The sequence below is a fragment of the Thermobia domestica genome, chromosome 2 (assembly GCF_964235325.1).
Source record: "Thermobia domestica chromosome 2, izTheDome1.hap1.1, whole genome shotgun sequence".
NCBI classification, from domain to species: Eukaryota; Metazoa; Arthropoda; class Insecta; order Zygentoma; family Lepismatidae; genus Thermobia; species Thermobia domestica.
In genome coordinates, this window is record NC_137455.1 from 6,860,729 (window position 1) to 6,878,146 (window position 17,418).

Sequence of the window (17,418 nt, forward strand, 5' to 3'; positions counted from 1 at the left end):
ACACTCATTAAAACATTCCCCCAAATTCCTATTGTTTTATTTCAATAATAATAATAATAATAATAATAATAATAATAATAATAATAATAATAATAATAATAATAATAATAATAATAAAATAAAATCTTTGAGTTATACGTCCCACGGTTATGCCGGTTAGGCTAAAGGAGACGGTGATGAGAAATGAATGAAATGGTGGAATGAAGAAAGTGGGAGGAAACGGGAAACCCCCGAGGAAACCCACGCACACGGTGTTTGTTCACCACAAAGTTCACTTCGCGGGAACTGGGATCGAACCCGGGACCCCAAGCACCAGAGGTGAACGCTCTACCACTGAGCCACCGCGGCCCCAATAATAATAATAATAATAATAATAATAATAATAATAATAATAATAATAATAATAAAGAATGTTCATAAATATTGGTGTAAAAATTATCAATATCTAAATTTCTAAAAAGTTTGGTTATTGCTATAAATACAATACCTCGCGGACGTCCCGTTTTATGTGAATCACAAGCAGATTGTGTGTTCTTCAGAAAGAGATATTGAAACCAGATATTTGTTCGGAAGTTATCTGGAAATAGAAAATGTTCATAGGAATTCCTCTGTTGGACATGATTATGTACTCAATAAATAAATAAATAAATAAATAAATAAATAGAATGAAACACCAAAACTTACACGTGAATATAGTATATTGATTCGCTACCTTTACTAAAACAGAAAATTTATGCGAATATAATACCAAAAAAGGTTTGATTGGTAATCTTTATAGGCAGCTCCTTGAAATGAAGCTTGGCAGAGCAACATTTAATAATCAGCCAAAATGTAAGCAAATTGTCGAATAGAAATGAAACCAATCCATTTTTCTTGCTAAAAATCAATTGCATCCTCAATTCTCGTTGCATGCTGTACTAGATTCGTTTGATTCTGTTTCCGTACAGTTCGGATAATTTCAGATCATTGAACGAGATAATAATTGTGTACATGAATGTATTGTTGACAAAGTTTATTGTTTATATTGCAGATATGTTCACTATGAGGTTGATGGTCCAACTGTACCACTTCCTAAAGATGCCTTGAAAGTGGACAACGTGGAATCTAAAAGGCTAGTGAGACCTCCGAGAGAGATGACAATATTATTCCCGCCTCAGTGGATACAGTGTGACTTAAGATATTTGGATATGACGGTTTTAGGCAAGTATTAGTACTAAACACAAATGGAACAAATGGAAAGTAAGATTAACGTTTTAGTTGAAGTAATAGTCTCGTGATAAAATAATTAGTTTGTTTTTACTCTCAGTACACCGTGGGTCCCACTGCAGTTGTTGCAGTTTCCTTGACTAGAGTCCGCTGCCTCTTTGTTTCTCGGAACTCCGTAATTCTTCTCAGACCCTGAGTGAACCTCACAGAACTGGATTTTTTCTAGACTTTTACGCAGTGTATATTTATTGATTGCTATTTTAACGTCCGTTTTCAGTGCCGAGGTTATGGGGATCAGCCGTAATATTTATAGTGGGATCCAAACTACTAGTCGGGTTTGCATTCGCGGTAATTCTATCTGCCCTGTCTGGATCGAATACAGAACCATGCATTTAGATAGCACATGCGTTGGCTATATGGCCTTGAAAGGTACGCTAGAAACCCGTGTTCGATTCTTGTCGATCTAATCATGCATTTTTCACTCTTTGTATATCATTGAATTAGCACCTGTACGCAGTATGCAGTGTAAGACATTTAAACTTGCATGTTTTATTCTGATGTTGCGAATTGGTTTCCAAGATGAAAAACAAATTTTGCGATTGTAATTCGAATGGAACGTAAAGAATAACACCACTAAAATTATATCGAAAACAAATTTTCATTTATACTTCAGCTTTTTCACCTAATTAAAATCACTATACTGATTATGTAACTGCGAATACAACCTAATAATAATCGTTAATGCGTTTCCTAGTAAAGATAAGTGTATATGAAGAAGGGAATTTTATATGGAGGCATCAAGATGGCGTCCAGACAGATAAGTACATGAGTGTTAAAACCTCACTTTTGTTTCCATTTTTCATTTTAAACAACTTTACTTCTAGACATTTTTTCTAGTTTGATTGATACATTCTTTAAGTTATTTAAAACAATTATATACAGGCTGGCCCAAAAGTAGATATACAGTCCTGCATTGATGATGTATGACATTTTAATTTATTAAAATAATGAGTTTTCTTTTCTTCCGTCTGTTTCGAGCTTAAAGTATAAGCGAAAAGAAGTTAAGAACAAAAAATAAAGAAGACTAAGTCAATGTCTATATCCTTATCATTAAATTTTTAAATTTCGATTTTGTTTCCTGTTCTGCAAGTAATTGAGTATTTTATTTTAGAAATTCAACATTGAAATTTTAGATTTTCTAAGCTTCTGTTATTAAATAAGTGATTTTTAAGCGAAAAGACCAAAACTAAGTTGAGAATATTTTCTTTGTTACCTTTAGGAAAGTTCGCTGTAATAATGGCTGATCCACCGTGGGATATCCATATGGAATTACCTTACGGAACAATGTCAGATGATGAGATGAGACAACTGGGAATTCCAGCTCTGCAAGACGAAGGACTTATTTTCCTTTGGGTCACAGGAAGGTTAGCTGCAACTTCAGTCTCTGAGATTTAGTTTTGACAACATGGTATTCATGTACCGAAAACTCCAGCGTTGACATTAAGTAGTAATGTAATTACAATGACTTCTTTTGCGAAGAGTTCATAGTTAAAGTTATATGATATACAAAGAGTAAAAGAAATCCACGACTGGACGGAAAATCGAACCGACTTACTGTGCCGATTTGTTAATTACTACGATACACCTCATAGTTTGTTTCAACCACCTTTGGTGTGAATAGAGCGTTAATAGACGAGATAGAATCTACTTGGGACTAGGGATGGCCAAAAATTTTCGGATCCGGATATCCCGGATCCAGTGAGATCCGAATCCGGATATTGCCGGATCCGAACCTCAGATCCGGATCTCGGATCTGGATCCGAAATTCCGATCTCGGATCTGGATCCGAAATTCGAATCTCAGATCTTGATTCGTATCCAAACCTACATCTGAAATTGTGATGATAAAATTGAATATCTAAAATTCGTTAAAACTTTTTTTTTAGGATTCATTGATATAGTAGGTTGCTGTGCTTTTAAATGTTTCCATAACACGTTTGTGCTACCTTTGTTCTTTATTTTATTTTAACCTTGCAATATTTACATGTTGCACTTTCTGTCGAAGTCTCTTTAGTAAAATGTTTCCAAGTTTGATTTCTTCCCATTTCAGATTATAGTGAACTGTCTGAAAACTGATGTAAATGGTAACAAATTCTTCTGTTTAGCTCCTCTTCGAAACTTAATGTTAGCTTCACATTGAAAATATTTATTTTATTCTTAGAAAATAAACTTTCTTATTTTCTCATATACAAATGAAATATCTTTTAGATAAGACCCTTCTAATCGCGGGGATAGTAGACAAAACAAACTCTTTATTAATAGTAGTTTCTGACTCAGGAGTCCAGCCACCAACAAATGTAATAATGAATATCTTTCACTTCGAAGGTATATACAACAAAAAATATAGACCGGTTGGCGTGGAACAACAGTAGATTTTTAAACATACACTCGAGAATTTCAGGAGAGTGATATGGTTGTGTTCGTTGTATGACTTTATTACCTAACTTATGGCTTGCCCTTCTGAGGTCGGGAGTTTGTTGAAGGAGTAAATATAAAAGAGATTTCTGTTATTTTTTCTTCACCCTCCTGGCTTCTTTAATCATACATTGCAGGACGTAACCAAAACATATCCATGCATCGTATCATTGAAACGTTTTGTGTTTTGATTAAAGTGTTCAAAAATATTTAACATATTCGCATTTGTTCATGTGATCTCAGGTTCAATTCTCGGTGGTAACATACATGAGAAAACTGAAAGCTGAAACAATATGAAAATAGTATATAAAAGTCAGGAAATTGATATTAAAACTTTAGCTATCTATTGGGACTGTAAGGCTGTAGTTAAATTAATCCACACGTTTCGTGAAGATATATTTCGTCGTTATTGTTTATTTACTATAAGCTACCAGATACATCCTCAGAGGCCGCTTTACACTGTAGTAATCAACAGATGAAAACATTGGAAAAGGAATGGAAGGAAGGTCTCCAGAGCCTTAGATCAAGGTACTAACTTAGCATTTGCCCAGTATAACTGAGGAACAACCCTGGAAAATCCTCAGTCAGGATGGCTAGTCTCCGAATTCGAACCCGGTATTATCCAATTGGGAAGCAAGAATCCTAACAAGTAGCCTGAGCTCGCTCCGTATTATTGTTATTATTATTATTATTATTATTTAATTAACGTAATGTTTTAAAATTAGTGCAAATTAAACCCTACTTTATTGCTGATGTTATAGTTAATAAGCCTACATGAGACATCAGTCCCCCATTAAGAAAGAATACTAGAACTGGAATTCAGGAAGCGAGGGTGAAGAGATTAATAAGGATGAGGAAACTATGTACGATATAAAAACTGAGTTATGACTTCGTCACAGATATATTCACTTACATACGTCAATTAATATTTCTCTGATACAGTGCACTCTTACTTTCTATAGTGGCAGGAAAATGACCCACTTTTGTAAAAGAAGACACTAAGCACGTGCGTATAGGCGCAATGTCCGTGCAAAGAAACATAGGTAAAACTAGGGGGAAAAAAATAGGGAAAGCGAGGGGAAAATGATAACCGCCCTTCAACTTGAAAAAAAAAAGAAAAAAAAAAAACTAAAAATAACTAAACTTAGAGCTACAAAAGACGCGAGGCGAATTTTATTGAAAAGATTGTTTTTCCTTAGTGATTAGTTGTGCTAACTATGAACATGAATTAAAAAGGAAACAAGTAGCTAGCTCTGAGTTTCCCAAACTAGTTGAAAAGAAAATATTGGATAAAATTTAATAATAAAGAAGCCATTTATGATAATTAAAACAAACTAAATTCTTGGCACGACAGTCCTTTGGTTACTACCAGCGGGCTTACGTTGAAAGTGGAGATGTGTAGTCAACGCATCAACACCCGAAGTTCCTAATGCCGGCTTTCTAGACTGCAGTCCGCTACCTCTTACTTAAGATAACTCCCCAATTGTCCTCACGATGCTGGGTCAACATCGAAATTGTTGAGTGCCTCTCCGGGAATTGAACCCATGACCACGGGCACCTAAGGCACGCTCTCTGTCTTCTATGGACGAAAAGCTATAGTTACCCACATTGTCTAATACAGAAATAAGTTCTGATTCTCTAATAGCTGCTGGGTGATAGTCAAGGTTCACCGAAGCATGATCCCAAACCCAAACTGAAATATTGATGTTACTGGAATGCCTGAAAAGTCATTGTGGGTAAGTAAATTGCCCACTTGTCAGGATGAAGGGCGATGGTGATGTGAAATGCGGGGCTGTCTGAGGTACTACTTATGATAATTGGATTTATAATATTCTATGTTGCCATAAACCCTCTTCAGGAACAAAACTGTTAATCTTAGCTTTGAAAATGTTACATAAGGAGTTTTATTGCTATCATTAGGTTGCATTAGGAATTATCGGATTTATTTTAACGCTTAACTTTTACATCTCTTCTGATTTACGAATATTTAAATCGCGATTATTCCCTTAAGGTCAATTAGAGATATTTTAAATCATTTCGAACAAACTTTATATATGGTTAGTCTTGTTATATGGGAATAATTGAGACCAGAAGCAGTCTACAGGCTAAGTCCAAAAGAATCTTGGCCGACCTCCTGATAAACCACGTCTTTCAGCAACGTGAATTGTGGTAATCCGATACCCACATGAGGAAATCTTCGGTTCAGTGTGAAAGCTTCCATAAGAACCAGCACTCTAATCAGTGAAATGTGCTTTGCTAATTTTTATTCAATGTGAAAGTACCTAACTTTATTGCTTTAAAAAAAAAAAAAGGCATTTACAACACTCATGAAAAGTCATGTTAAAGCGCAACTTGCCCCTGAAAAAGAATATTTATCTGTTTTTAGTTTCTCGTGTTCCCCAAAGTACCGGTACATGCGGAATTAGTGTTCGCCTTCCGCTCGCATTACCTAGGTAAAACGGCTACGATCTTGGTACTAGCACTTGTTTCGGTGTCCAGATCTCAAATATTTATCTTTCAGCCTGATTCTATGTATGAATCCGAAATTTCAAATCTAGATAAGGGGAACCAAAATTCATAGTTTATTCTCGGTGCTCATATTGTGATTTACTAAATAATTATTAAATATAATTGTAAGGTATACATTTGATATTTAGAGCAGACTGAGCAAGATAAACATACGTAAAAACTAGTCAATACTTGTCTTAACTATTTGTTTTTTTAACTGTCAATGAAATAGGTGTATTGAGGAATTTTAAATATTCGAGTTTTGTATTCCGGTTTCAAATATAAATATGTGTGTATTTCATCTCGGTCCTGCAACCGGGTGGACCTAGATTCGACATTCGAATTCTCATCCGGGTCAAATCAGATTATTTTTTAGTGAGGTAAGCATTTGATCTTTAGTGTAGAATGAAGGAGACAAATAGACTTGTCAATATCCGTCTTAATTTTCTGTTTTCTTCTTCACTGTCAGGACTTCGTGAAATTATTTTCGGTGAATTTTTGATATTCAAGTTTATCACAATTTTTTATTTTATTTATTGAACAATTTCCCAGATACAGCATAACTTTGCCATTTTACACAGGGACATGCTAACAAAAGAAAGAAAAAAACAAGATAACAATAACAACAACATAGAAAAAAGAGTGTAAGAGTAACACTATTCCGTCAAAGCTCGCTTAATTGCTCTTTCAAACACTGGGTAGCTCGAAAAAATGTCTACATCAGTTGTTACTTGATTATAACAGTTTGGTATTCTATAAAAAAGAGACCTCTGTATAATAGCAGCCTAGGACGGGCAAGATGGAATAGGTGGGTATTCCGGGTGATGCGGGAAGGGACACGTAAGGATAGTTCCTGAAGTAATATTTCCGATCTTAAGTTTCCATTAACTATTTTATGTAGATATTTCAGGTCAGAGATAATTCTGCGTATTTCAGGAGTCTGAATATTAAGATGTCGCAAGAGCTCCTTCTTAGATAATATTCGAAGTGCAGGAACACGAAAACGGACTATAGCAATGAAGAAATTGAGAACAGAATCAAGTCTGGAGAGATGTGTAGGTGCTGCCATGGCCCATATGGGAGAGCAGTATTCGATCTTGGGCGCTATTAAAGTCTTATAAAAAGTTGCTAATGAAGAAACAGTGCGTAGTTCGGTGAATCGATAAAGAAGTCCCAACATGCGCATTGAATTCTTTAGTATTGAGGAGATGTGGTCAGAGAAGGTGAGTTTTGAATCAAAGATGACACCAAGATCGTTATGACTAGCAGAATGTGTGATAGGGGAATCGTTGATTGGGTTTGGGAGGGATGTGGGTTTGGATAAGAATCAAGATCTGAGATCCGGATTTCAGATGCAGATCCGAATTTCGAACCCAGCTCCGAGATCCGAAACCAGATCCGGATCCAGATCCGATATTTAAGATCCGGATCCAGATCCGAGATTTGAAATCCGGATCCAGATCCGAGATTTGAGATCCGGATCCAGATCCGTATCCGGCCATCCCTACTTGGGACCCTGAATGATTGAAAAAAAAAAAAAAAAAGCGCTTCTCGATATCTCACTGTTTTTGCTCTGACACCTGTCGACAGACAAGATGGACGGTCATTGGATAAGACTTCCGACACTTACGCATAGCATAGTTTAGAAGTTTAAATAATAATAATAATAAGATGAAGAAATCTCTTTAACAAATCTACAAAAATAAGTAATACTAGAGACCTGTCATATGGTCAGAAAGTTGTTTGGAAAGTTATTTGAACTCTTTCAAATAATCTGCACTTGTCAGAGACGGCCGTCAGGTTACTAAGATTAAACCGGTTTAAACCGAGATACAGCAATAATAATAATAATAATAATAATAATAATAATAATAATAATAATAATAATAATAATAATAATAATAAAGTACTCACCTCTTGTTGAAAATACTTACGGAAGGAAGGTAAATCTTCTTAATTGTGATCTGAATACTTTTGAGATTGTGTGGCTTTTAGGGAGATGAGCGGTCATTATTTTTAAATAACAATGCACGTAACAATGTAGAATTCTGATTTATTTTCTGTTATTTGTCCAGGGCTATGGAATTAGGAAGGGAATGCCTGAAGCTATGGGGCTATGACAGGGTTGATGAGATCATTTGGGTGAAGACGAACCAGCTGCAGAGGATTATTCGAACAGGAAGAACGGGCCACTGGTTGAACCATGGGAAGGAGCATTGTTTGGTAGGTGGCCTTCATGGCTTCGAATAACACAGATTTTCATTTGTCTTCTATTTAGAGTTAACAATGGGTAGCTCAGTGGTAGAGAGCTTACCTCTGGTGCGTGGGGTCTCTGGTTCGATCTCCGACCAGGTATGTGGTGGACAATAACGTGTCCATGGGTTTTCCCGGGGTACTCCCGTTTCCTTTTACATTCTCATTCCACTAATTATTCCATCATCATTCACATGGCTTAATCATTTGTCAGCCTACAGGGTATAATTGTGTGACGTTAAACTGAAAGATTTCCTTTCATAAAAAGTAACAAAGTCAGAAATAGTCTGGAAAAAATTTTGTTAACAAAAAGAACATTGTATTCGCTATATTCGAACAGTTTCATTTGCATACAATACAATTGTATATGGAACAATATGCGAGAAATAGAATATCCTATCACTGGATTTGCGCAAGCTAGACTACCACATGCGAAATGGAAAAGCGGAATTCGAGTCATTGCCAGTCTAGCGATCAGATTTTTGTTTTTCGAAATAAAGGAAATCATTTTTCGAATTCTTTAATATCAAATTCTGTTGTCGTTTATTCATTATTAATAATGGGGTAAAGATTGTCGGAGATTAAGAAAAAAATGAAATGAAATCTTTCAGTTTAACGTCCCACGATTATGTCCTTTAGTCTAAGGGAGACGATGAATAAGGCAAGTGAATGATGATAGAAGAACTGGTGGAATGAGAAAGTGGGAGGAAACGGGAGTATTCGGAGAAAACCCATGGACACGATGTTATCCACCAAAAAGTTTACTTGGCGCAAGCTGGGATCGAATCAAGGACCCAGTGTACCAGAGATAAGCGCCCTACCACTGAGCTACTGTGCCCTCTCCCGGAGATATTCGAGAACCAAAACTCTCATTGGTAAAATAATTTAATTAAGTCATCAAGTAATCTTTACAAAAGTTATGCTGTTAGTTCTTACGTTCGTAATTAAAGATTCTATTTTTGCTTTCAATCTGTGTTGGTTCATTTATTTGAGGTTCAACGTTTCTTTTCAGCACAGAGGCTATATGAGACGAGAGCCAACAACTTAACGTAGGATCCGAGCCATATGAGCTTCCACTAGGAATTGAACCCGGGTCTCTTGCTCAAGGGCACGTGTGCTAAGCGTATAGTTACGAAGTAGCTTCCTTTAGTTTGAGGATTATATCTTGAAAGTAGTTCATACTAACTTCCCTCGGAATTAGAATCCCAACTCATACGCTGACCATGCAGATAAATATTATTTGTAGAATCCTCAGATTGTTGTAGTTTTTTTCTTTAATCTTCCTCTACCGTAGTATCGAAAAAACTAAACTAAATTTCTAGTGCGATAGCTCTTAGGGGCCATGGCCTTCCAGTCGGCTTTTGTACTCTATCTTTGGAATGATGCGTGGTCAGCACATGGGCCGCTGGCTTAATGCTGGCTCTCTAGACCAGTGCTCGCTGCTTCTCTCTGTCAAGTTCCCCAATTGTCTTCTGTTAGTATTGGTTTTCGGCCAACTCCAGCTCTTCGCCCCTCACCTTATATCGCCGGCCTAAAACTTAGCGAGCATATAAGTTACTCCAGCGCAATGATACGGTTCTTTCCCCGAAAAGAACAAACTGTACGCCTGTCCGTAACCCGCCTTTAGTTTCTTTGAAATTTAACTTGATGGAAGACAAACTAGTAGATATTGAGTGAATGGTGCGAGGTCTACATGAAAAAGTTCGCCTAAAACGTTGATTTCTGACCTTTTATTGTTTTTTTACTATTGTCAAATAGTTTCTCTAGTGTTACTATTATTAGTATTTATTGTTATTATCTTTGTTATTCTCATATATTTATTTTACACCTTCTTTTAGATTTTTAGTATTTTGATATTTTGATATATTGGTTTTAAAATTTTATTTACGGCAGTGCGTGTTTTTGGGCAGTCGTGTTGATCTTGACGGGGACGAATAGCCTCTATGCTGACGTCCCCATAAAAATTCAATTAATTAATGTCCTCAATTGTCCTCACAACGCTGGGTGGACGCCGCAATGTCAACACCATCCGGTGAGTAGGAACCGTCACGTATTTTTTTCTCTGACCAGACTCGTTGATCTTACGCAAAGCGTTATTCCAGTGTGAGTAGGACATTGGTCCACCTGTGTCATAGTACCCGTATTAAACTTTTAATTTCTTCTAGTATGTATGTTTTATTGATAATGTTTTTGTATGTCCATGTTGTTAGGTGGGTATGAAAGGAGATCCAAGCAATTTGAATCGAGGTTTGGATTGTGATGTAATCGTAGCAGAAGTGAGAGCCACCAGTCATAAACCTGATGAAATCTATGGAATCATTGAGAGGCTATCCCCAGGAACAAGGAAGATAGAGTTGTTTGGAAGACCACACAATGTTCAGCCCAATTGGTAAGCTTTTCTTCGTAAAAGTCCATCTTAAGCACAGGTAGCGACACCTATTAGTGTGACTTGTTTTAGAAATTAGCTTACAACAGAGGGACTTGTCCCTTTCATAAGTAGGACAGTGATTCATAAGAAGAAAAAAAAAGGAATATTTAAACATATCATCACAAGGGATGGAAAATGTTACCATTATATGTTTCTTGTGAACCTTAAAGGCACAAAATTTGGTAGACTGGAACTTTAAGGTACACAGAATACAACCATCTTCATTTAGTTACTGATTGTGTAAACTTCGTCCCAAGGGGAAAAGTTTGCTTCCTTTTTTCTTTTGGTCGTTGGTAATATAAAAGCATGTCATTTAGTACATGGAACGCTTTCAAAGTCTTTACTGGAAGACCAATCAGAAAACGACCATTAGGAAGACCTAGGGGCAGATGGGAAGACAATATCAAGATGGCTCTCCCAGAAATAGGAATACAAAGAAGAAACTGGGTCCGGTTCACTAAGAACAGAAGTCAATGGAGAGCTTTTGTGAACGCGGCATTGAACCTCCGGGTTCCACAGGCCATATAGTTAGTTAGTTAGTTAGTTAGTTAGTACATGGGAACATTTTTTTCTGGGAATATAAATCTGCTATTCAATTGCGCTAGTTCAATAGGAAGGACGGTGGCGCAGAATATTATCTGCCGTAACTATCACGCTGGGGCATTTCTTGTTAATACAAGGTAGAAAATTCCACATACTCTTCACGTTGTTTTTTTGGATTCGAATTGTCTTTACCCAAATGTAGCTTAGATAAAATTATCTCTTTCTAAGAAATATAAATAAGTAACTTGTATTAATTTGTAAACATATAGTTTTGTTTTCTGCGTCTAATGTGTTACTGTTTGGGTGTATCTTGACACCTTCCTCAGCACCTATGAGGAGAAGAAACACTTAAGAACATCACAGTTATGGTAGTATTTCGAAATAAGTTGGCTAAGTATTTGTTATATAATGTAAACATTTAAGTTTTTAACAAATATTTGGCAAGTTAAAAAAGTGCACAATCATCAAAGTTCAAAAGTACAATTATCAGTTAACGTATGATTGTATATTTAAGATTATAACAACATCTTCACAAATAAGAAATGAGTAAGATTTTTACAAATTAGCACAAAATTATGTTTTCATAAAAATCTTTTGTATAAATTTTGGGCAGTACAACGATAAGACTATCAAAAAAAGAAGATTCTAGTCTTACATTATTATATTAATAAGGCTTTTGATCTCATCAATGTTTACCATGCACACGAAATAGTGCAAGATAAAGTTGTAAGAAGTTAGTTCCCCACATCTGCTGATTAAGATCATGGAACACCGAAATAGTACAGTTAATAGTGCATTAAATATTAGGCTGACTAAATAAAAGTACAGAGTCTTCCAAAAGTCCTGCAAAAAAGTAAAAAGCTGTGACTTTGAAAGTACTACTTACAATTTTGTATTTTGTTTGTAAAGTTTAGTGGAAATGTTAATATTTTTGTTGGCAACAATGAGCGGATGTAAACGTTGACGTCATAAGCGCAAATCACGTGACAAAGATGGGTCTACCCAAGAGAAAGCGCAGTGTGTGGCGTGGTTTTGTGAGTTAAAATCTAGTGTTTTGGTGAGAAAAAAATTCTGACAAAATTATCAGAAACAACCACCTGCAGGTTCAAGTATCAAGAGATGGTACGATAAGTTCCTAGCTACCGGAAGTGTCTTGGACTTGCCTCGTAGCGGAAGGCGAACAACCAGTGTTGATGTGATTTAGTCCGTGCAGGAAAGCGTGTTGCGAAGTCCAAATAAGTCGTTGAAACGCAGATCCTTGGAGCTGCGAGTGCCAATGACAACGCTACACAATATCGTTCGTAAGAAAATAAAGGCAAAGCCTTACAAGTTGAAACTTGTACAGGAATTGAAGGAAGAAGACTGTGACATAAGAAGTGAGTTTTGTGAAATGCCATTCTTGGATTTCCGAAAAGACTTCAGCAATGTTTGGACGTAAATGGTGCTCAGCTGGAGGTTTGGCGTTGAAAAAATGCTCGGAAACAAAATTTCAGACTTTCTTACAAGTCCACTAAAAGTTTTGTACAAATACAATAAATGGTTACAAAGTTACAGCTTTTTACTTTTTTGCAGGACTTTTAAAAGACCCTATACATTTACGAAATACGAGAGGGAATCAGAAACTAAGGTTACAAGGTTGATATTTCTGGAGTATCGTCTGTTATAGAGGAATGAGGAGTGGGTGGTCATTCTAATATATGGAGTAGGCAACTGTGCAGAGTTTCAGCCATTCACCATTTAGGGCGCTAGTTGTAGGTAAACACAAATTGCGACTCTTTTGGAAAACTGGACTCGCGAAGAAGTCCGCTCAGTTATTCGATTTCTGTGGGCGAAGCATCCAACCGCGGTTGAAATTCACCGGCAGCTGGTACAGGTTTACGGAGAGATGTAATGTCTCGTCAGCATACCTTAGAATGATGTCTAAAGTTTACGGCTGGTAGAGAAAACGTCATGACAAGGACCGCAGTGGTCGACCCAGCACGGCATCAACAGATTTGAACACGGCTCGCGTGGAGGAGCTGATTCAGGACAACAGGAGGATCATGTTACGGCATCTGATGGCAGAATTGGGAATGTCGTTCGGAAGCGGTCGTCACTTTGCTTCAGACGAGAAAGTGAAAGACTTTATTACAACGTGGCTGAACACGCAAGGACAGGATTTTTAACAGTAAGGAATCTTCAAACCCATCCCACGATGCGACAGGTGTGTCTACCAATATGTCGATAACTAACCTAATAAATGTACTATCTGTTGGCTGTATTGGTTGTATGAAATAATATACACACGTTTCACTGCAGGCTTTGTAACCTTATTTTCTGAGCACTCCTCGTATTATAAACATACGTTAATTCATATGATTAAATAATTAAACATTTTTAATTATTGAACATTTATTATTAATAATATATTCAAGTCTGTGTATTGAACCAGGGTAAGTTAATTGTTATTCCGCTTAAAGAAAGAAATGCTAAGTTTCAATGGGAATTTAAACTTTGCAAATTTCAGCTCTAAAACTAAGAAAATAGGCTGTTAAAATTCCATGATTCTTCTACTACTCACTTGAATTTCTGTGTGTTTACCAGCAAGGCATGGCAATGGAATGCTGACACTTGTAATACTTCAAGCCTTCGACAGAACATAGTTGTAAATTACTCACAAATGATTCCGTCGGGACTTCTAGTGATACAAATTTTCTGGATGAAATTTCAAGCTAATTGTCACTGAGAATGTGTTAGTTAAGGTATCTCAGCAAGAAAGGAATCTCGTTAAAAAGTACTTACGTGAAAAGCACCCAGAGCTATTCAACTGTGCGACGTTTCGCAAAAAGTCATTGTCTTCCTGAGCATAAATCTTTTTAGAAGGCTAACCTTGTCTGTGGAGCTTATCCCCTTGACTGTCTTCGTCTGAATATACACTGATCAGTTGAATTAGGAACCCCCTACCTAATACCGTGTAGCACCACTTTTCGCTCTGATAACGGCGGCTACCTGCCGCGGCATGAACTCCACGAAACACCTGAAGTGTTATTGTGATATTTCAATCCATATTTGCTGCAAATTCTCTCACAGAGCCTGCAGGTTGGTCGGAAGAGGGTCCACAGCCCGAAGGCGTCGTTCCGTGGCGCCCCAGATGTGTTCGATGGGATTGAAGTCCGGTGACCATGATGGCCAAGAAAGTGTTGCCAGATCAGAAGAGTGCTCATTAAATCAGTCTGCTGCCATCCTAGAGCGGTGAGCCGGCGCATTGTCCTACTGAAAGATTAGGTCACCATGCGGATGTTGCAGCCGAGCAAATGACAGGACGTGGTCATCCAGATCACAGTAGTGTTCACCTATGAGGGACCGTGTCACACGTGTTAGGGGATCCATTTCAGTCCACGTAAACATGCCCCAAATTAGAATCACCACCACCGACATGCAGAGTTTCCTGCTGGTACGATGGATACATTGCCTCGTGCGGTTTGCGACGCACTCGTATCCATCCATCGGCATGTATCAATGTGAAACGTAACCCATCTGTCCAGGCAATCTTTTTCCACGCTTCCACGTTAATGGTGGTGTTCCTTTGCCTATGCTAGATGTGGTTTCCTGCGTTGGGCAGTTAGAATGAGTACTCGCGTGGGCCAGTGGCTTCTGTACTCCATGGCGAGTAGGTGTTTGTGGATTGTGTGGCTGCTAACACAGCGTTGTTGTCCTGCATCGAACCTCTCCGCAATTTGACGTACTGTGGTCCGTCTATCGGCTGTTACGGTGCGGGCCAGTCGGCACCTACTCCTGTCGTCGACACGCCCCTGACCGTAGCAGTTGCCCGTGCGGGTGCGGTTTTATCGGTATCCTTCTACTGGCGATACACCCTTGACACAGATGCCTTTGAAAATCCGAATGCCACTTCCGAAATCGAGTCACCCAGTTGTCGGGACCCTACTAATTGAAAAAGTGAGGCTTCGAAGCAGGGTTTCTTTACTTGTTAGTCAGCTTCATAAGATATCGGCTAGTCTGATGAAGAGGAATAGATAGGTACAAGGGAAATTTTGTGAAAGACTATACTGGACATGAAGGAGTTACGATATTCAGAAGACGACAATCAATAGAATGTAGTTTCACAGACAACGTTATAGTCCGCGTCACCCGAATGGGCGTGTGCATCAGCCAATAAGCTTGCAGTGCCCTGTTACTAAACCTTCAGGGAGGAATCTAATCATTCATAATTGATTTTATTCGTATTTGTGAACAATTATGAATGATTAGATTCCTCCCTGAAGGTTTAGTAACAGCGCACTGCCAGCTTATTGACTGATGTCACACGCCAATTCGGGTGACGTGAACTATAGCTTCCTAGAAGTATCTGTGCTAAAGAAGACAATAGCTGCTTGTCGAAATATTCATATTTGAATGATTTGGTGTGTTTTGGGGTAATTTTCAATGAGTGTGCACTCTATTAAATTAATTAGCACGTAAGGAAGGATTTTTTTGGGGTTGTGTTAGGTTTACATGATTTTTTTTTCTGTTTTTCAGGATAACTTTAGGCAACCAATTGGACGGTGTTCGATTAGTTGACCAAGAACTAATTAAAGCTTTTAAAAAAAGATATCCTGACGGCAACTGCATGGCACCGCCCAAAACATGATGCAAGAGTGTTGTTGACAATGGAGTTCCTAGTGAACTGAAAGCCAGTTACTTAGGATAACCACTACAACAAAAATAGTTGTGATTGCGTAGTGGAAAAATTTTCGATCTCTCAAATATCGGAAAGAAGTCATTTTTTTAAAAAATGCATTTCATTGAACGGAATGAATTTCTGTTGTGGCTTCCTGTCGCCCTTAGGATGCGTTACAAAACCGTATTTCAGAGGATTGTGCAAATAATAGTCGTGACATCGGAAGACATTCGTTGTAATTGCGTGTACGTAACGAATAAACCTTTTTCCCAAACGAGTTCAATAGTTATTACTGTCTGTTTTACATTTCCAAAAAATGCAAACTATCTTATTCCTTCAAAACAACGTCCCATTTTTGTTTTTCGATTTCTATAACAAAGACAAGACTAAAAAGAAAAAGTCCTTTTGGATCACTGGATTTTTTGAAAATTTACAATTATATTAAATGGTAGGCCTCTTCACACCTTACAGAATTTAACCCGTAAGTACTCGCGCGGGGTTCCAATAGACCCCCAAATTGATATTATTTTTTTTTACAATAACGACAATGTAGCATAACTCTAGACATGTTTGTAAAAGTATTTGCTGCAATTAGATTTTTATACTCATTTTGAGACATTTTGTTATATTTTTTCATTAGGACTTCTGGCTAGCAACACAAAATTTACTTGTTTAGGGGTCTGTGTACACTCCGCGCGAGTACTTAAGTGTTGAAACGAAAATAAAATCTTGCACTAGGCATTTTCTAAGTAGGCTAGTCACCATAATTCTACGAAACGATTAACTGGGTGTTCATCAAGTGATAAATTGTCGTATTAGTCATGTTTAATTTGGTACTGAATAGGCATGTCGAAGGTCTCAAAGAATTCAGTGATCATTTTTTGTGTAAATAAGGTTATCAACATCACTATGACATTATAGAGAACTAATAAAAATGTAGAAGCAAACAGAAAAAGAGAATAATGAGAAACAAGCAAAAAGGTTAATACTCACAGCAGAAAATAAGATTTTTTCTACATGTAAGAAGTGCTTTCGGAAGAACTTTCTTCCATCATCAGCTTACTTAAAATTCAAAGAGAATTTAAAAACATAAAGGAGAATGTAGAAAGGAAAAAAAAGTGAAAAGGATTAAAAAATGTAAAAAACAAATCTGTCAAAAATTAAACACATGCGAATAGGCACTCATTGTTAACTGCTGTTCACTGTTTTCTTCTCTTGCTCTTCAGATGGCGAAAGTATGTAGTGAAAAGATTACTCCAAGTCATATTTATTTCTCCGAAACGTTCTAAGTTAAGTATGGATTTCTCTTTGTGAATGTAATATAATCCTTTTATATTTCGTTCGGTTGC

The 17,418-nt window shown here is 37.1% G+C and overlaps 1 protein-coding gene across 1 annotated transcript in view; it reads left to right on the forward strand.

Moving 5' to 3' along the window:
- Window positions 1-16,347, forward strand: part of Mettl3 (methyltransferase like 3) — a 58,867-nt gene extending 42,520 nt beyond the window's left edge. Inside the window, exons 8-12 of the mRNA XM_081738291.1 lie at window positions 1,031-1,200; window positions 2,486-2,630; window positions 8,264-8,411; window positions 10,652-10,830; window positions 15,928-16,347. Coding sequence (XP_081594417.1) covers window positions 1,031-1,200; window positions 2,486-2,630; window positions 8,264-8,411; window positions 10,652-10,830; window positions 15,928-16,039 — 754 coding nt within the window. The 3' untranslated portion in view covers window positions 16,040-16,347. The remainder of the gene's footprint in view (window positions 1-1,030; window positions 1,201-2,485; window positions 2,631-8,263; window positions 8,412-10,651; window positions 10,831-15,927) is intronic.
- Window positions 16,348-17,418: the final 1,071 nt, after the last annotated feature.